The sequence below is a fragment of the Athalia rosae genome, chromosome 5 (assembly GCF_917208135.1).
Source record: "Athalia rosae chromosome 5, iyAthRosa1.1, whole genome shotgun sequence".
NCBI classification, from domain to species: Eukaryota; Metazoa; Arthropoda; class Insecta; order Hymenoptera; family Athaliidae; genus Athalia; species Athalia rosae.
This window is the reverse complement of record NC_064030.1, coordinates 2,531,518-2,551,217: the sequence shown is the minus strand read 5'-3', so window position 1 is coordinate 2,551,217 and position 19,700 is coordinate 2,531,518. Positions and strand designations below refer to the sequence as shown.

Below are 19,700 nucleotides of genomic sequence, written 5' to 3'. Positions count from 1 at the left end.
CAACAACGCGTCGACGTCTCAAATGCACGTGAGTGACGCAAATGGTATGTCCATATTATGTAATATGTGTTAATATATACAGCAGAGCGTCCCCTTTAACAAGATCCAGGAATGCATGTAACTCCTAAACGTCTCAAACTTTATGGATTTTTTTTCTAATTTAATTAGGTCCACAGATTTGTTAACCGAGTTGACGAAGGATTATAAAAACTTTTTAACCCAGCCGATATTCCAGCGCGAAAAACTTTCTTTGAGTATAAGGTTCTGGTGCAGAACGTTACGTAGATATTTATTATTATTTTCAAGATAATTATTTGTGATGCTGTTGTTCGTAGCACAGAGTTTTTCGAAACTGCAGTGCCGGGACGGTGGTTAAAACATCCGCGCGTTAAAAATTTTATGCAGAAAAACGCTACGTAGAACAGTTGTCAGGCATAGGAAGTTTGCTGAGAATTTTCCACGAGATTATTTTAATTTTAGAAAAACTTGAAGTGTGGAAGTGTTTCTAAAATTTGAAGGGAAATTTCATCTGACTTCTGTGAACGATTCTGAAGAGACTCCCGTTGGAAAAATTCGATTACCTCCAAAAATCAAAAAAGCTCTCATTTTTTCTTGGTTCAAGACTTCGACAACAAAAAAAATAGTTCTAACTTCTGTGAACGAAAATGAGCTTACGATACGAATCTCGATTACACGAAGGTAAGGATTGTACGACATTGCTTATCTCGCAATCAGCGGTAAATGGTACATTACCGTTGACATCATGGATATCTATAAATACTCATACCTTTAGCGGTGCATTCTCTCGAAGGATAGAATAGCGGCAAGTTTCAAAATATATACCTACATGTACAGGTATGTACGTACATTGTACATACCTAGATCATATTATGGAGGGCGTCTCAAAGCATCCGCTTTCCCAAAGCGTTTGACTATACAATGCACTGCTGTCTGTAGTAGACGGGAAACATAATATCAAATATCCCTGCCATCGATTGTCGGCCATTAAAGCGTAGAGAATTCGATAAGTGCTAGTGTGCAATCGTCCCGTGTAGTCAATTTTGATCATGAACGGTCATGGAATTTGCGTCGAGAGCTCCATCGACTGCGAGCGATCTTACATCCTAAATAATTCGAAAGTTTGTAGGAGCTGAACTTCTCCCCTACCAAAACCTCGCATCATAAGGATGAATTCATTACGATTTCCTTTCATGCTTTAGGTTTCTTCGAATAAAGACTTCCAAAGATGTGAACAGTCTTTTTTGTGGATCTTTTGTTAATAGGTGTGAAACGATTTGTTCGACACCCACCAATAAATCTTGTTCACACCTTTTTATCTTCTGAATAGAGTTATTTTTACGATGGGTGAACAACGATCGTATGCAACCCTTCAAACTACTTGGTGACCTACCCCAATACTGTGGTTGCTTCTCGGAATTTGTGTTACTTATCATAGAGATTTGCAATTCATGATTCGAATCATTGTTTGAGACGTTCAAATTCTAAGAGAGATTCAAAAATCATGAAAATAAAAGCTCCCAGTGTGAGGAAATTATGTTTATTCTGTTGATTGGTTTTTCCTACAAAACAGAAGAATTGACTCACAATCAATCAAGGTACTAGCAAACTATCACGGAAGCTCTTTCAGAGGGAATCTATTCGAAGGGCTTCAACGTTATTCAAAAAGTGAGCTATGATATTATCTTATGAGGCTGAAAGATGAATTATTAATCCGTTATGGAGAAATCTGTACCATGCAAAAAGATCGAGAAGCTGAAAATTCTCCGATATTAGACCGTGATGGAGCTTAAAATTCCTTAAAGCTTGAACCAGACGGTTCATTCTTCGGAATGTTAGCAATTTTTGATCGAGACTTTATTATTGTAAGCTAAATTCCGGGCTCCAAACAAAATCCAACGCTATTGATGCTGCATACTTATTGGAAAGCTCGAATATTTTTGCCCACATAAAGACGGACGACGATCGAATCTATATGTACCTAAACCAGAGACACGAGGAATCAAATTTCATCTCGTTGCCTACAATGCAGGCACATAGGTCGATAAATTTCGAATGATAATTTATAATATCGAGTCTCGTAATCATAATTTCTATAAATTATTTGAAAGGCAATAATGAAGGAGACGAAAAATAAAGTAAGAAATAGGGGTGAGTCTACATATTTCCAACGCGGATGTTCCATTTCAAAGTTCAATAAAAGTCAAAATTCAAAGTTGAAAATAAAGTCACCGCTTCGATTTTGAGCCATGATAATTAAAAATCCAAAACCGGAGGTTCAGCGTGGGTCAAAATCAGTGGGATTTTCTTATCTTTATCTGAATACCCTTCGTATTCTTTAGAAAAATGATAGTATTCTGTGGTGAAGTAGTTGATAATGTAATCGATAAACACGAAGTGAGAAATTAATTATCTGAATAATTATGAACGATCACCGAGTTAGATGAAATGATTATCCGCAGCTGAAGCTAACTGTGTTGATTTATGCGGTGAAAATAGCGTGTAAACCATCACAAAGCTCCTAAACTCCGACATCATAAATGAGTGACGTAATTCCTGCAGCAGCTTGTACTTTATACTCCTGCAGTAATCCACCCTGCAGGCATCTCTATATTATAATCGTTGTTCGCATCCACACAGAGTGAGGACCATTACAGTGCTGACGGACAGAGGACCTGAACATTCAGATGTCCTAGTATGTCAGGGGAACAAGATCAAAATCTGCATGATAAATATATATCTGTAAATTAAACCCTTGCTCGTAACACCTCGCAATTGAATGACGTTATAGTCACAAATTAGTCTAACTGACCTGGCCGTTTTTTCAATGTAATTAAGTTGTACGGAAACTTCTATTCCTCTGAATGCGAACTAAAAACGGCATAACGATATTTAAAATTGTGGGGTTTTTAGCAGAACCTATTTTACATGAAATCAAATGACAACATGGACCAGAAGATCGTGAATTTGTCAAGACCTGACAATTTTATTCTCTCTGAAAAAAAGTCACAACTTTTTCGATTTCCAAATTTTTCTGAATTGAATTCGAGAGCGACGTTCATGAAGTAACGCATACCCACACAAAATTATACAAAATGAGATCCGACTGATATTTGACATTCAAGTTGAAGCTTGGGTCATTGTAAGCCAGAGCGACATGGATGGGTCGAATGAGATGAATCATAAGAATGCAATCATTCATTCAAAAATTTTGGTTTCCGATTGACCAAAATTTTTTGCTTCGCAGGTCTGCCTTTATTCATCGGACATACTTACAAACACCTCATAACATATGTCTGTATAAGTGTAGGACATCGAGCGTTAGTAAATTGAATAGAGGTAGGTACAGGATCGGTTTAATCCCATGGGGTTGATACAGGGAGTTTATTCAGAAATATAAAATATCTAGTGCATCGTGATCTGAAAAACGAAGACCTACATAAATACTGCAGTATTTTCATCCACTCTGTGCCATTGAGAGTTTTCCATATTAGCTGCGTCTACTCTCGCACAGTATGTATCCATACTCGGCTTAAACGAGTCTTCAAATAATTTGAATACTTGCCGTCTGAAAATGAATCTGATGTATCCACGGCGATACTGTTAACTCTGAGATAAATATTTTGGGAATTAGTACACCAGCGGATATGGATAGCCCTGATCGAGTTTTAATCAAGTTCTCACCACAATCAAACAAGGCGTATTTCCAGGCTTAATTTTATCCAGTAATGAGCAATGGGTATACTTCACCTTAGTTTTCAGGTAAATTGAATATGGAGCCCTAACTATTACCTTCAATGATCAATCAACTCAAAAAATTGGATTCGGTAATGATTCATTATTTTACATGTTTGATTTTCCGTAGGTTGTACATTTGAACACATCCACGAAAGAACGTGAAGTTTCTTATCTTTCGTCTAATATATGTATAATACATATGATCAATATAAATAAATGCCTATGTATAACTCTCGAAAGATATCAAACAGTGATGGAAGATACTCTGGACCTAATTTACATGATCTTATTCTTTTAACTAACAAGGTACACACGCAATATCATGAAAGTAGATTGAATATTAAAAATATATCAGTTTTGAGTGGAATATACTTATAACAGTTTTTGTATACTAAGAACACGCGCGATTAATCATTTCTTATATGCAAGAATAAATATCTATTCTGATAATGAATAAGAATAGCGCTAGGGATCAAATCATCAATCTGAATCTGACACTTCCGAACTTGTATCACTCTCAGTTTCTGTTGTGTCATGATTTTGTGGTCGTCTATTAGTATTTATGAATAAATCTTCCTCTTCGTCATTTTCGCCTTGTTTGTTAACGTGGTCAAACTCTTTGGGCCAACAATTTCTCGATCGGTAAAACTTAATGTGTTCCTGAAAATTACGAATTATTACATCAAAGAATTTGGATATCAATCGTAATAACATGATCTAGATAAAGCATAATTACCTTAGTCAGTATCGTTACTATCTCTGCTTTAACTTTGTCCCCTTCAGCTATTGGCTCTACCAGAACATAGTCTCCCATTTTAATCCATATGTTTTTGCGGTATTTGGTCGGCATTGAGACTAAGTAACTATCACCAGCTGGATTGCTGACTTCATGAAGATTATTACCTCTTGATGCAATCATTCGAACTATAGACTGAGATTCTGTGGGTACACTCAAATTCTCCTTGATCTCTCTGACGACGTGCTTCCGTTTCGTTGCTTTAGACATCTTCAAATCTAAACATGAGAATCAGATTAAGATAGCTATTCTAACCATGGATGTGTTCTGATGAAAATAAAACTCACAGTCAGAGACAAGTAGACTAAAGCTATTCAGTATTCACTCAAGTGAACTACTTATTATTTGCTTCATGCACCACATTTACCAAGGGCTAGGTCAATCAATAAGAAACACAGAGTATCCAAAATTTGATAACATTTAATACCTATCAACATATGTAGATACACAAAGTCAGGAGATTTGGTGCATTTATGACAAATTAATACAACACGTATCCATTCAATATTTGAATGTGTGGAAGTATTTACAAACTGAGAGTCAAGTAATAAGTTACAATTAAATGAAAAGAAGCTATTCAAAGCTATACAATATAAATTCCTGCTCATTAAATTTTAAACCTTAGTACAATCGTCTTTGTTTTTTTTTAGTTTGATTTTTGAGCCAGTTGCAGAACATTCAGCAACTAAGACACCCCCAGACTTTTGCAAAGTTCGATGTATGTCTAAGCTTTCGCCTATAGGTACTCCGTAACCATTTTGCAATCCATGAGGATTAGATGGTGTTTTACAATCGTGACTTGATTCTTTTCGTAAAACAGTATCTACTTCTACCGAAGTAAAGAAAGCAACAGACATAGGGAGATCCTTCAACCCTAATTTAAATGCGCAAAATGATCTGGTGAACAAATTAGTCATGTGCATAGCTAAAGCGGCATTGTATTTATACTGAGAAGGGACTAGATATCTAATTTCATCATGGAATGACAAACAAAAACGAGCCTTGTCTTTCATTAACCATCTCATGCAGACAAGCATTAAATGTAAAAAGTCAACAGCTCCGCCTTGAACAACCCAATTCACTCTTGTTGGCAAATATTTATCTCCTCCTTCATTCTCAGGCTCTAGAGCACGGCTCAACCGGCCATTTAGGAATGGTGTAACAGGCTTTGGATTCGTAGCAATTTCTTCAAGGCGATTAAACATAGCAGACTCTGTGCCACCAATCCATCGACTATTTCCAAACATCTCTTGAACAGTTTTTCCATATGCTTTTGCTAATCTGATGGCGTTATAACTTGAGTAGGGTACATCTTCAAGATCTTCGCCAATATATTCAGATTTCAAACGGTAAACTCTTTTTCCTTTAGTCATAGCAAACATTTTCTGAGACTTGGAGATGGCTTCAGATTCTGGCATGGATGGATTAAACTGTTTCAATAATTCAGTGGCAAATTTTTGACCTGCTCCATAAATTCTCGCATAGTTTATTACTTTTGCTTGATCTCTTGATATCCCAACTGCTTTTGCTGTGACACTGTGCATATCGGTTTCGTTTGCTTTAGTGCCAATCAAAGTCATCCATCCAAAAGGTGTCGCCCCATGAATTTGTGCGCACTGAGCATCACCAAGAACAGATGCTATCCAAAGTTCTTGTGAGTCAACATCAGCGCCAACAATATTATATCCAGGAGGTGCTTGTATCATAGCTCGTAACTCTGAACCCACTCGTTCCTTATGAGCATTTGAAGCCGTCATCCAAGTTGACTCAACAGCTCTGCGAGTTAGCGTACCGGAAACAACAACTTGCGGTAAAATTGCCCCATACTGCATGTGACTTGGATCATGTTCAATAACAGTGTCATTTAGCCTCAATTTTTTAGGTATACTAGGCATATCTTTCTTATTCAACCATACCACAGTCTGAGAGAATATTCTGGCTCTGTTATTTCGCCAATATGAAAGCATTCTTGCTATTTGCAGAACTTTCTGTGCACTAGAGTCAGACCCAGTCAAAACGTTTTCAGAGAATTTATTTAAAAAATCTCTAGCCAAGGGGTTCCCAACATTGTGTGCATTTCCATTTTTGTGGGGCAACTTGAAGAACCAACAACAACCATCAATGTCGATATTACACCAGACTCCAGTACCTTTGTAAATATGCTCGACAGGATTCTGCTTCTTTTTATGCCTCCAAAACTCAGTTTTACCCAAGTCATCTTGTACATCTAACCGAAGAGTTTGCATTAAATAATCTGTATCAGTGTCTCGGTGACTATTATTCAATAATGGGCACTGCTCAAACAATTCCTTTAATGGTACTTGGGTTTCACCATCTGGATTTTCATTATAAGGTACCAGAAACCCCCAACCGTGTTCTTTGATGTAATGTAACGGATAATTTTCCCAGGACAGTCTCAATAATTTTGGAGTGATCTGCATGGTTGTACTAATATTTTGTGGACCGGGTGCCCAATCATCATCCGTTTTTTTCGGACATAGTTTTCTATACCATTGAGGATAGCCTGGTTTGTGAGGCATTTTGGCAGGAAGATAATGTTTAGTGGCTGATAAGTATGCAAATTTTTCATCCAGTGGGTCTGTTTCATCCTCACCATCAGTTAGATATTTTTCAATGTCTGACAACTCCTTTGTTTTAGACGATTCCACCTTTTCAATTTCTTTCAACTTAGTTTTGGTCAGCTTCTGTTTTATCTTCACAGTCTGGGTACTCCAGTCCTGATCCCACATCCAGAGATCTCGTTTGTAATCATCATTGTGCAGTAGCCGGCATGCTTCGTCAGCTTTCTTTGCCAATATGAATTTAGTTTCATTATCCAAATCATTGTAAGTCAGTTCCGATTCCTCCAAATATCGTTCCCAGTTTGAATTAACTGGCAAATACGCTGTGCCTAGCTCTAGCATTCCAGCAAGCGTTACGGGATGAGGGAACCTTTCTTTGAACAGTGGAAATACCTTCTGCAATACTCTATGAGTCGACACCACATCTGAGGCACAGTACATCATCAATTCATGGAAATTATCTTTGATCTCACCCAGCGTTGCTTCAACAAACATATCCCGCATTTTTTTATCCAATTTCCATCCACAGTATAAATTGTGCACTTCTGATAAGCTGTTCAAAGAGCTTTGACGGATCCACTGTTCATCTGAATTGGGTTTATCTGCTTTCAACAAGGCTCTTTGGTAGCTGGTAACTCCACTGATACAGATATGCATCGACATTGTGTCCACAAATCGCGTAGCAGTGGAATTTAGCCAGTATTGTTCTTTAATTTTGGATCTATCATACGAGACGTTATGCCCAATGATGACCTTTGGTGTCTTTTGTAATTCATTCAGCTTACCTCCATATTCTCCGCGACTGCTTTCCATTGGTATGAGCTGGTCTGTTGTGAATTTCTGACTTCCTGCCGGCATACTGCTACCATCAATTAGTGACTTTGATACCCAGCTGTACCAAGCTTTGTTGCTGACAGCAGTAGCCATTGTTGGAAGGGGTCCTGCACTCATGCAAACTTCCACGTCAAATATCACCCCAGTTTCCAAGGGATATGGAACTTTCTCTGTTCCCGCCTCTGTATATCGAGTCCATCCCTTCTGGAATATCCACTTCTCAGGCATTGCAGGAATGTCTTTGATAATATTATTTATTATTCCCAAATAAGGGTGAACTTGCTTTTTTCCAATGTTGTAAAAGTGCTCCTCCAAATTTTTACCCTCTAATGGCGGAAGCTTCATGGACACATCTGGTATTCGTGTACACTCCTCCGTTTTGATTCCAAAGCTATCAAGATTCTGTTTCAATGGCTTCACTTCTTCGTTGGATGATCGATGGACCACTTCATTATTAAATAACTGTTCGTATAAGCCTTTTGAAATCATTTGCATGTTGAGTTCATTGACCCGTGTCAAGCACGGCTTTTCATTTTTTAAATCATTTTCCTTGGTTTTGCAGTCCTCCGGATCCTTATTTGAGGTTGAAGGTGTTTGGTTAGATTTTGAATTTTTTGATTTCTTTAGTCTGATTATCCTTGTTGTGAATTGTTTCCTATAAAAGTCTGGCCGATCTTCCCGTGAATGCTTGGTGTAGCCACGTCTGATACAACTTTTGATAAAATCAATTTTCTTCTTCATTGTGCGAGACAAATAGTTTCGAACTTTCAAAAATAAACACGCATACGAACACGTGACAAATGAGTAGTCTGCAAATTGGTGGTGGTGAAATTTCTAAAAATTAATACGTATAACTTTAAAACATTGGTTCTTACCTGCATGCGTACGAAGTTAATACTTAATTATTGTATCTGATACGACTCAACGAAGCCCGAAAAGTTCTCATACAAATTAAATAAAACGTCACAGAACATTCAGATCCAGCAGTGAGCTGCTCTGTGAGCAGACAACGCCAATTACATGCCATCGGGCAACACGTCAATCTCTAAACGGCTTATAACTTTAATTTATGTTAATTAATGATGAAATAGCTTAACTGCAACGCCCCAGCTCTGTTTGTATTTCATAAAGCAGACAATCTGGTTTGATATATAATCCTATGAAATAGTCAATGTCATGTAAATTTACAGATTTGAAAAAGCCTCAAGTGGGACACTTGGTTATGGTCATATTGGTTCCAGAATGCACTAGCTCTTGGTGCAGATGCCATCTTTTTGCGGCGTCTGCCAGTTTATTGTGTTCATCATGGCGTCCACGGGTTAGTAATGAATTTCGTACATTAACACAATTCTTACTCCATAATTTAATGCTCTCGACATCCATAAAATGCTAAGAAACCAAGTACCTCAGTTCTAAATTATCATTTCTCTACAATCTCACGAAACTATTACGAGCCCGCGCATTACGACCCTGTCACTTTTGACGTTTCTTATTTTAAATCCTATTTTTTCAAATCCCTTGACTGACACCTGAAGGTTTGATGATCAGTTTAAACATTTTCCAACAGAATCCCTGATATGTGATACTCTCGACTTGAGTGGTCAAGGGCTGAAAAAATTGAGCAGATGCCCTTCGGATGCTGACATCAGTACCTTAATTGTTGATGATAATGAACTACAGCGACTGGACAATCTTGATTCGTACAACAAAATCACAAAGGTAACCAAAACTGAACTGGACTACATGAACATGAACTAAACTAGAAGTAAATTCAGAACTTTTTTCAAGAGCATTAACTTTGCAATAATTTCCCTCAAATTTCTACTAGGCTTTATAATAGTATGCTTTTATGATCTGACTCTTGTGTTTATTTGAATCCATGCACAAACTTTTGCTCACAATGAAATCAACAAAACCGAATTTTCAGTTGTCAATTGTAAGAAACCAACTATTACGTATGTATGGAGTATCTAAACTCCATAATCTTGTAACATTGAATCTTGCCAACAATGGTATTCTTACAATAGAAGGAATCAAAGATATGACTAACTTACAGACCCTCTGTCTGGCTGGAAACAACATAAAGGTAAAATCAGTATTTTGTCTCATAGATTTTTGACTGATACCTATGATGACAATATAACGATTAATTATTTTCTTATTCAGTCCATCGAACATTTACACACAAATACAAAATTGGAGCACCTAGATCTATCTGAGAACAGTATAAGCCATTTGTCAGATATTTCTTATTTACGCTGCTTGAAGGTGAGTCATTCGCGTGTTGTACTAGTTTGAAATTATAAATTGCAATTACAAGTCTCAAATATATTTATTCCATTACTGTTGAAAGTACTTGTACGTTCAGTTTTTGAAGTTTAATATACTAGAAAGGATGTATCAATTAACAAAACGGTTTTAGGAACTATTTTTGCACAATAATCGTATAGTGACATTACGACAGTGCGAACGGTACTTACCTGGATGTTTAGAAACTTTGACACTGGCTAACAATAATATAACGGATCTGAACGAAATGTCACACTTAGGAAATTTAACAAATTTAGTAAATTTCTCAATCGCTAACAACCCATGTGTCAGTATAACAGGTAATAGTATGTATCCTTTTAACTAGTAACTATACTGAACTCTAAAATGTTTTATTTATTCTGATTGAATTTCGAACTCATCAATAACTACCTTGATCTGAGTTGTGAATTCTGAGCCATTGAAAAATTAATATTGATACAATTCGAATGAAAATTTCAACAAATATCGACTACAATCAATATCAAAACGCAATTTACTACAATAAATTATATTTCTCCTGGATTCAAGCTCATTCGTTAGATTAGTAGGAGTTGATAGAAGAATATTTTAGAATAGTTCCATCTGCTTTCAGTTTAAAATGACTAGACCCTTGATATGCTTATTTCAATTTTTATATTAGTATTTTCAAATCTTGATGTTCAAAGCATAGTTTGTTGGAATTTTTAAGCGCATAGTCAAAAATATTTCCGATTAGTAAATTCATAAATAGGGTTTCTCGGAATTCTACTGGTTTGACTAGAAATTTATCATTAGTCTATTATTCTTAATCAATAGTTTATAGTGGATTCGACTATCGCCCATTTGTTATCAATTGGTGTATGAGCCTAAAGTCGATCGATGGCTATGCTGTAGATCCAATTGAAAGGTAAGTCATTCATTGAATAGCCGGAAGCCCTTGCTATTGATATGCTATCTTTTTTTATTCAAACACTTGTTATTAACAAATTAATCGTTGAAAAATATGAGACCATACTTGTTTGATTTGTGATCCAAGCAATTTCTTCCACACTGAACTCATTATAAGAGAAAAGACAGGACCTATCTGGTGTATAAGCATTGCATAGAGATACTAACTCAAGTTGATATATTAAAACAAAATATGATTTCACAACTATTGTCCACTCAGCCTGAAAGCGGAGTGGCTTTATTCGCAGGGGCGAGGCAGGCAGTTCCGCATTGGTGAACATACATTACTGGCCCATTACCTTGCCTCAGTTTGCCCCCTATCGGGTGAGTCTCTAGAAAATGAATCAGACCGCAAACTGAGATTAATTCTGAGCAAAGCACAGCACCATCAGCAGCAGTTGAACCAACAAAGTGATACGGGGAGTGTGCACAGCCTAAGTAGCGTTGGAATGAGCCCATCACCAGCAGCTAGACGAAGACTGAGTACAAACAGGACAAGCTCTCCAAGACGACCTAGTGAGTTTATTGTATTTATAAAAATAGGAATCAACTCATCATTCTATAATAGAAATCAGAATAATTCTTCAGAAATAATATGTATTTCGTACTCTCAATTCAATCAAAGTCTTTCAATTACCAAATTGCTTTCCAAGGTGTGGGAGGATATCGTTTGGAAATTCAGAAATTGTTATAGCTTGAGTTTTATACTATGGTAGGTTTACAATTGGTTTTGTTTTAGTTGTTAGCATCAATACATCATGTATACACGCTCATACACAATACGCCTTTGTACCATCGTTAGTCGTTCAAGGTAGACAAAGATAGTTGACGTTAATTTTTTAAATTGTAATATTTGCCTAAATAATATATCGACGTTCACGCACATTTATTCACATTTTTTCTCCAGTTGCACCCATGTTGTCATATTATGAGGAAAAGAACGTACAGTCACCAAAGTTTTACGACGCAAAATTTTGTGCCTGTTATTCTCCTTGCAAAGGTACATAGAAGTCAAAGTTGGCTGAATATTACTTAGCTGTATAGCATAGACTATCTTGAGCAAGTGCTTATTATTAGCTTGATACCTGACGTGCCATCAATAATGAATTGTTTTGGCTGTATGCACGGAGTGCATGGCCATAAGATTATTATAAGAAAAGTTAGAATGAATAAGGGATACCTGAAACGACGACTTCTGGTACAAACCCAACTTGTCACAAACCCTCTTTGAATTAAGGGAATTCATTTTGACAGCTTGTATTTTGTCTGTGATTCAACATTGGTACATTCTGGTAGCTCAGCTTCATACCCCCCCCCCCTATCAATTATAACAAATTCGTATATGCGTTAAACTTTGAAGCTTGAGTAAATAATAAGTGTTCATCATTATGGTTCAAAGATGCTTCTGCAGTATTGTTTGGAGTTGAAATGGAGATGAAAAAAATCGTTGAAGAAATACATCTAGGATTACCAATCAGAAGTAGAAAGAAATCATCACACTTATCATTTGCACGCATCAGCTAGCTGAGCTAGCGTAAAAATCTTTCAAGCACTTTGATACAACAACGAAGAATAATTGTTTTCAAAAGTGAAAACGATTCCCTTCCTATAGGTTCATCACGAAACTCAATGAGAATAAGATCACCAGATCGAATATTACCCAGCTGCCATCCTGATCCAATGGTAGCATCTTGTCATGGTCCCAACGTTACATCTAGTAGCTGTCACTCGCTTTTAGGAGGAGACGATGTATTAATGACGCAAAGTTTAGATCCCAATATGCTCAGCAGTAGTCTAAGCTATAAATTATCACACCAGGAAGGAGCTCCGCTGCAAGATGTGGAAGGTGAATATATTCAAATTTTTTTCGCATAATTGCTAATAATCTTGTATTTTATTCAATAGAAGAGTGTATTTTTGCATGATAAGCACTTCAACAAACTTGCAAGATTGTTAGTGTCTGTTAATCAAATGTTGCTTTAATTTTTATGCATTTCTTTCTTCTAGTAATAATTGATATCTAATCAAATCATTACAGAAACCTCAAGTCCGTTGCAAGCTGCAACAAAGTTGGTACCAGTTCCAGAATCACTCATGAGTCCGGATTTCAGACCCCCATCTGGCCTTTCACGTATTTTACCAAAAACTCCTCCTAGTAAACTAAGTTCTCCTATTCAGACCACAATTCCTGCTAAACTTTGTCCCGATAACACTGCCAAAGTAGTGTCAGTCACAAGTACACCTAATCCTATAGCAAAAACAAATTTAGGGCTTCTGAAATCCAATGTCCTGGTCAAAAGTAACTCTGCGTCAAATTGCACTACTGGCAAATCTAACATCTCGAAAACCATTATGACAAACGCTAACGGAAAATATCCGCATAGTGTTAAGATCAACAACTACGTTCAAAGTAAAACTTTACCGATTAAGAAGAATATGAAAAGTTCACCAAATTTGAGCAGAAGTATCAATAGGCCCAAAAGTGCTACAGAAAAAGGGCGGTCTAATTTGGGTAGACGAGGAAAAGATGGAGATGGAGACAACAACATCACAATGAGTAGCGACGAAGATAGTGAAGTTTGTCAAGCAAAGTTAGATGGAATTCGGCATCGAGCTAATCAGCGACGTCAAGAAGATACAAACAAGGGTGAGAACAAAATTTCTAAGATATGTACATGAAAACTCTGCATGCTTCTTACACATCATATCTATAATTTCAACTCCAGAAGATCAAACAGAAAAGGCAGCTATTTGCATACAAAGATTGTGGCGAGGCTACCGTACCCGTAATTTGAATAAAAAGGCAACTAACATATTAAAAAGTATTGAAATGATGAGAACAAATAAATACATTCAGTAAGTAAGAAGAACCAAGTGTTAATTCTGTTATTCAGAATATTTCTCCAATCTTATTGTACCATTTTCGCTTGTAACAGAAAATTATCAACTGATATGGAAGCCACTAGAACAGCTTTGGAAAGTGAACATAAGTTACAACTTTTACAAATGCAAGCAATAAATGCGCTTTGGAAAAAAGTAGTCAGTCTTCAGCCCGGGGGTGTTGCTACTGGAGATGGCGAAGGAAATTCACACGCTAATACAGAAGTTGTCAACAATCTTGCTCAAACATGTACTTTGCTACATTCACAGGTGCGTAAAAAATGATTCGATTACTACAATTATTTTTATAGTACCAAGTTACTACAGGCATTACATTTCTTGGCAGGTACAACAATTACAAGATTCTATGTCAGAGATCAAACGCTGCATGTCAAACATGCAACCTAAGTCTATCCCATTTGATCATGGCGTAGGGACTCAAACTGAAATATCCGCAGTTCACACACCTGCAGGTGAAGCCAATACTTTTCCTTATGCAAGGGCCAACAGACCACAATCTTTACCAATCCAGCAAACCATACATGAAGGAAGTGAGAATAAGAGTTTTGCATCAAATTTGGTGGACAGCGTACTGAAGAAAGTTTCACAATCAACAGACACAACTGACGACGAAATAAACACAGACATTTTAAATTCAAACGAAAATCCAGACTTTCTCAATTCTAATGAAAATCCTGATGTATTCAAAAGCTGTGAAGAAATAATGGAAAATGAGTACAAGGATATGGAGAGGGAGGTGGAAATCGAATACAAAGATGTTATCAAAGAGTCTACTATTGATGGCGAAGTTTGCGAAGAAACTTTATGCAAAGAATTGCATAGTCTCATTAAAACGGAGAGTAGACGAGAAAGCGATGCGAATAGCGAAAAAGAAAAAGATTCTGAAGAGCATAGTAGCTTGAATTGTCCAGTCGAATAAATTTATCGCGTGAAGAAAAAAATGAGGTGAGATCATCATGATGGTATTTTAGTGACAAAACTCCGCAAACTGGTACAAATTTTGATATTAATTTGTGCCAAGTGTGAAACTGACATTCAGAAGCAGCAGCATAACGTTATAATTTACTAATCATATTGTCATACACTGCTTTCTGCGAAAATAAAACATCTACCATTTTGGTGAATTTGCACGAAGCACCATAATGGTGAAAAGATGAAAGAGAAACGATATTTTCTCGCATTAGCCGTATGGAAAAATAATAACCACAGAATTTTTAACACCAGATTTGCTATATTTTATGCTTGCGCAAAAACGCCTACTTGTACATAATGCCCATATACACCAAAAGTAACTTTACCAAAGAGAAATAGATATTACCTATATATAAGTAACTTAAGGAATCTTGCGAAAAATTTGAACTATAATTTTCAGTTAATTAAGATGAAAAGCAAACAAAAATTCTTAGCATTTGGAAATTTGAATGTCAAAATACCGCGAAAGTGAATACGACGGATGAACAGACATAAGAGTCTGTTAACTCATATTTTCATTGTTTGCTCTCCTTTCGAATTATTCAAATTCATTCAGCGTACTCGTCATATGATGAATGATCGCTCGGAAAAAAGAAGTTGCTCTGATTTCCAGAAAAACTACTCAAACCAATTTTAAATGTAGGAAATCTGAGATACGTCCAAAAATCTAATTATTAAGCAATTCGATCTGGTTTGACAACTCTTGCATCTCATCTAGTAATTTCAAGGTCGATCTAGAGTTTAATAATCGATTGATCAAGTAAAGTGCATGGGATATTACTGGTCTTAAGTCGATAATATTCACAATTGTAATTGTTTTAAAAACATACTGTATCTAATTCCGTTACCAAAACAGCTTGTATAAATACTAGCAATCATGGTGCAGGATTTTCGTGATTCGGCACTTGCTAATTAAAACTTTTGGAAATTATCCTCGACCCTAGTCAATACTTTAGCTTCTATACGCTTGAGCGTACTATTAATCTCATAGACATTGTTACAAAGTTACTGTTTGATGTGGTAAATGCTGCAAATCGAATCTAGTGACACTGTGTATTTCTCACAAAATGGGAATAGCTCCTGATATTTCGTATAACGATGAGACGTCCGATTAATTCAGTACAGAAATAAAGTATTTTCTATAAAACTTTGTCAATAATTCTTCAGAATGATTTTTATGATTCGTCTGGCAATACGTAAAAATTATTATGCATTAGAAAGTAAACTGATACACATGAGTTACTCGATTTGAAGGGCAATAAAATTGTTGAATCTTAGCTCTTTCAGCTAGTTGTCGACATCTTTATCCGGTAGACTACCACGTTACCTCCAGGTAATTAGTAATTTGTCATAGGAAACTAGTGATACATTAAGTTATGGAAATATACCTAATTTATTTCTCCCAAGGATCATAGCAAATAATATTATTCGTACACTTCTTTAGTGACATGGTTATATTCTCCAAGATTCCAACATTTTTGTAACGTTTTGTTGAAAATCATCATATGTTTATGCTATGTTTAAATACGGTAGAAAAACGTGTAGAGATAATTACCAATTTGACATAAAAATCTCACAAGTTGAAATAAGACCATGAAAATTAAGTCTCAGATAACTGCCATATGAGATAGATTCTCGAATAATGTATCTTATAACATGTATGAAAGTTCTGAACTCATGACGCTTGTCTACAAAATTGTTAAAATATTTATCCAATGTGCAGGAATGCATCTGAAACTGGCTACTAGATACAATATCGTGCGTTTATTACATCCAATACACTTATATGAGGCAAAGTTGCGGATGGCAGTTAAAGGATACTGCGATTTATCATTATTTTGTCCAAGATCTGTAAATGCGATGAAATTGAAGAGTCTAAATTCCCTTCATGATTCTGAAACTATACATTCATTGCTTGGTAAAGTTTCAAAAGCTTCGTTTTTAGTATATTTAGGGAAGCTAATTACAAATATGATTGCTTTAGACAAAACATAGATGTTGAGTAAGCTATGCAAACTAACAGTAATACCTACAGTGTGATAAGAAGTATAGGTTCGTTTCGGAAATTGGAATGTAATCCAGAATAGAAATTTTCCGTTACGAAAATACTACCATACAAATGTAATACTCCGTGATAGAAAACTTTAATCAGTTCTGGATGAAACATGTAGAGAAAACCCCGTTAAAAATGTACAATAATTTTTATTAATCATTTCAGTAGTTAGTGATACTAGAAGGTCTGTATGAATCAGATAATTTTGATCATGGATAATTTTTTTCTGTGAAGAAGCCACTATCCATCATGGCATAGGTAAATTATTTTCCATATTAAGGGGAAATACACCATTGTTTAATAATTATAGTTTCTTGGGAAAAATATCCACCATTACGCTAACCATTACACTTGTGTCTTCGACTGAATTAAATCAAAAATCCAATTGGTAACCAGATTACTATGTAATATCATATATATCTAATTCATACAGACAAAATATACAGACAATGATTCCATATATGCACAAACGGCACGTTCACGAGCAAATAAATACATAATATAATCACTTTGTGTCCCGATTTTTAAACTTTGTAGCCTTTCGTTGTCGTCCAACATTGCTTTTTGTCTTACTTTTATAAAATCCTAAATACTCCAAAACATTCAACTCACGAAAATCCTGCAAACGATTCTCTTACCCTATAGTTTCATAACGATACCAAATTTCTAACGAATGCCATTGTAAGATAATCATATATTATTAATTTACCTCGAATTTCAATTCCAACGCCTCTATAGAACTCGATATTTTTATGAGTCGTCCAATCGCCAACTGCGAATATTAATCTGTTTGTATTATCATCAGCCATGTGTTCTTCACACACCCAAGTATTCGTGGTGCTTCAAGGCAAAGATAAAGGAGGCATAGAGAACCAATATAATCATGATTACAGAAGTCTGCTCCTCTGGACGAAGCAATGACACGTTGAGTTATTTGAACATTTTCGAGCATATTTTTTTCTCGTATACCAAATAAGACTGTATGACCTTGTTGACTTTATCCATTTCTCTGATTATTTGTTTATTATTAGGCATCCCTTCCAACGCTTGTTTCATATCTCTCAGAGCAAGTTGATGTTCATTTAATCCCATCTGGGCTAATCCTCTTCTGTACATAGCTTTGCAATTCTTTCTATCCAAGTCCAGTACCTGAAAAAATATGAAATGGGAATACGTAGTATACCTTGCCGGAAATGAATATGCATCAATTGTTCTGAATAGGGCATATTTTCACCTTGTTACAGATTTTCAAAGCTTCTCTATATTGGTCGCGTTTCAATTTAACTGCGGCTAAATTTGACAGAGTTTGCACTTTGAGCTCAGCCGGATCAATTGCACCAGGCTGTTTAATTAGATCCTTCAGCTTTGCCATCCAATCGATATATCTTAACGCTTTTTTATATTTTCTCTCTGCAACTATGTAATCTTTCTTCGAAAAATAGTGGTTACCAGAATCTTTAATTCTCATCACAACATTTCCCATGTAAACATTCTGTAAATAACGTCATATATTTTCGCTACCTCCAAAACTTGACTACCTGTTACAAACAAGAAATCCTACATCAAGTTTATCGACAAATAAGTCATGATCCCAATCATCCGGCCAAGGTGGATACACATCTGCTGTTCCATCTTCTTCCTCTAAGCCCCAAGATTTACCTTGACCAAGCTCTCCGCAGTCCACAATGCGAATTACCTGAAATTTATGCATGAATTATTATCTACATTATGTATACAATAACATGCAATCCACATGAAATTTATGACGAAAATTGGTTACTCACCTGCTGTGGAACATCTTTTATGGTTGGAACTTCGTTTAGTTCTGTCACAATACCCATTCCTTTAAGTACTTTTCCAAAAACAACATTTGTCTCATCTAGATGTGGGCAAGGAATAGAAGTAATAACAAACTGGGAGCTATTTGAGTTTCTTGATCCTTCATTAACCATGACAAGGTATCCAGCCTCAGTATTTTTTTTCTCAAAACTCTCATCTTCAAAGTGAGGCCCATAAATACTTTCTCCACCAGATCCGTCAAAGTTTATGATATCTCCACCTTGAATCATGCACTGTGGGATCACTGCAGAAATGAAGAACTTGTCAGTTGAAAATTGATATGTCACTGTATAGACCATCAACAGGTAGCAAATATTCATCATTAAATTTACCTTTGTGGATGATAGAGCCTTTATAGTGCAAAGGCTTTCCATTCAATCCAGTCCCATACTCCCCAGTACATAGAGCTCTGAAATTTTCTACTGTCCTTGGAGCTACATTCTTGAATAGCTCTAACACAACACGCCCCACTGCAAAGATGTGTGAAAATGATTAGAGATAAAGAAAGAGATGAGAACAGCACACCAAGATAATTAGTTAAAACGCAGTACTACTGTAACCTTAAAACTAAATGTATGATGCCGTACCTTTTTCATCATCAACTGTGAAATCGAGGAACACGATAGGGTTTTTTTGTGAGTCATCACCCTGTTCCTCGAGGGGACGTTTCATGTCTAGTGAAGCTGTACTCTTCTTATCTTACTAAGGGTTTTCTCTCAATACCCAATTT

General features: G+C 36.1%; 4 protein-coding genes across 10 annotated transcripts in view; 1 reads left to right on the top strand and 3 right to left on the bottom strand.

Annotated features, from left to right (window-relative positions):
• The window catches only part of LOC105693095 (centrosomal protein of 97 kDa), a 21,746-nt gene extending 4,103 nt beyond the window's left edge, over positions 1-17,643 (top strand). The window contains exons 1-14 of one of the 5 annotated variants that reach the window (XM_048655330.1): positions 681-699; positions 9,159-9,286; positions 9,536-9,687; positions 10,025-10,054; positions 10,135-10,236; positions 10,391-10,587; positions 11,081-11,164; positions 11,426-11,721; positions 12,113-12,205; positions 12,818-13,051; positions 13,244-13,852; positions 13,932-14,061; positions 14,142-14,355; positions 14,432-17,643. In XM_048655330.1, the coding sequence (XP_048511287.1) occupies positions 9,232-9,286; positions 9,536-9,687; positions 10,025-10,054; positions 10,135-10,236; positions 10,391-10,587; positions 11,081-11,164; positions 11,426-11,721; positions 12,113-12,205; positions 12,818-13,051; positions 13,244-13,852; positions 13,932-14,061; positions 14,142-14,355; positions 14,432-15,025 (2,790 nt within the window). In that variant the 5' untranslated portion in view covers positions 681-699; positions 9,159-9,231 and the 3' untranslated portion in view covers positions 15,026-17,643. Of the gene's footprint in view, positions 1-680; positions 700-8,945; positions 9,083-9,158; positions 9,287-9,535; positions 9,688-9,895; positions 10,055-10,134; positions 10,237-10,390; positions 10,588-11,080; positions 11,165-11,425; positions 11,722-12,112; positions 12,206-12,817; positions 13,052-13,243; positions 13,853-13,931; positions 14,062-14,141; positions 14,356-14,431 lie in introns of those variants that run through there. The other 4 variants (XM_048655326.1, XM_048655327.1, XM_048655328.1 and 1 more) reach the window with 4 other exon arrangements.
• LOC105693104 (probable RNA-binding protein EIF1AD) lies at positions 3,837-9,213 on the bottom strand. Of its 3 annotated transcripts, none has more exons than XM_048655340.1 (3): positions 9,066-9,213; positions 4,493-4,770; positions 3,837-4,416 (listed from the first exon to the last, which is right to left on the bottom strand). In XM_048655340.1, exons 2-3 carry the CDS (start codon positions 4,760-4,762, stop codon positions 4,237-4,239), a joined length of 450 nt encoding a protein of 149 aa, XP_048511297.1. In that variant the 5' UTR covers positions 4,763-4,770; positions 9,066-9,213; the 3' UTR covers positions 3,837-4,236. The 3 variants fall into 3 exon arrangements, with proteins under 3 accessions (XP_048511297.1, XP_012268214.1, XP_048511296.1); XM_012412791.3 differs by lacking the exon at positions 9,066-9,213 and adding an exon at positions 8,844-8,982; XM_048655339.1 differs by lacking the exon at positions 9,066-9,213 and having other exon boundaries at positions 4,493-5,081.
• On the bottom strand, positions 4,955-8,985 carry LOC105693093 (DNA polymerase subunit gamma-1, mitochondrial). The gene is made up of 2 exons (XM_012412776.3): positions 8,844-8,985; positions 4,955-8,777 (listed from the first exon to the last, which is right to left on the bottom strand). Exon 2 carries the CDS (start codon positions 8,707-8,709, stop codon positions 5,167-5,169), a length of 3,543 nt encoding a protein of 1,180 aa, XP_012268199.2. The 5' UTR covers positions 8,710-8,777; positions 8,844-8,985; the 3' UTR covers positions 4,955-5,166.
• LOC105693101 (peptidyl-prolyl cis-trans isomerase D) lies at positions 17,261-19,700 on the bottom strand. Its single transcript, XM_012412786.4, has 6 exons — positions 19,558-19,700; positions 19,303-19,440; positions 18,916-19,214; positions 18,693-18,827; positions 18,366-18,623; positions 17,261-18,280 (listed from the first exon to the last, which is right to left on the bottom strand). Exons 1-6 carry the CDS (start codon positions 19,640-19,642, stop codon positions 18,062-18,064), a joined length of 1,134 nt encoding a protein of 377 aa, XP_012268209.2. The 5' UTR covers positions 19,643-19,700; the 3' UTR covers positions 17,261-18,061.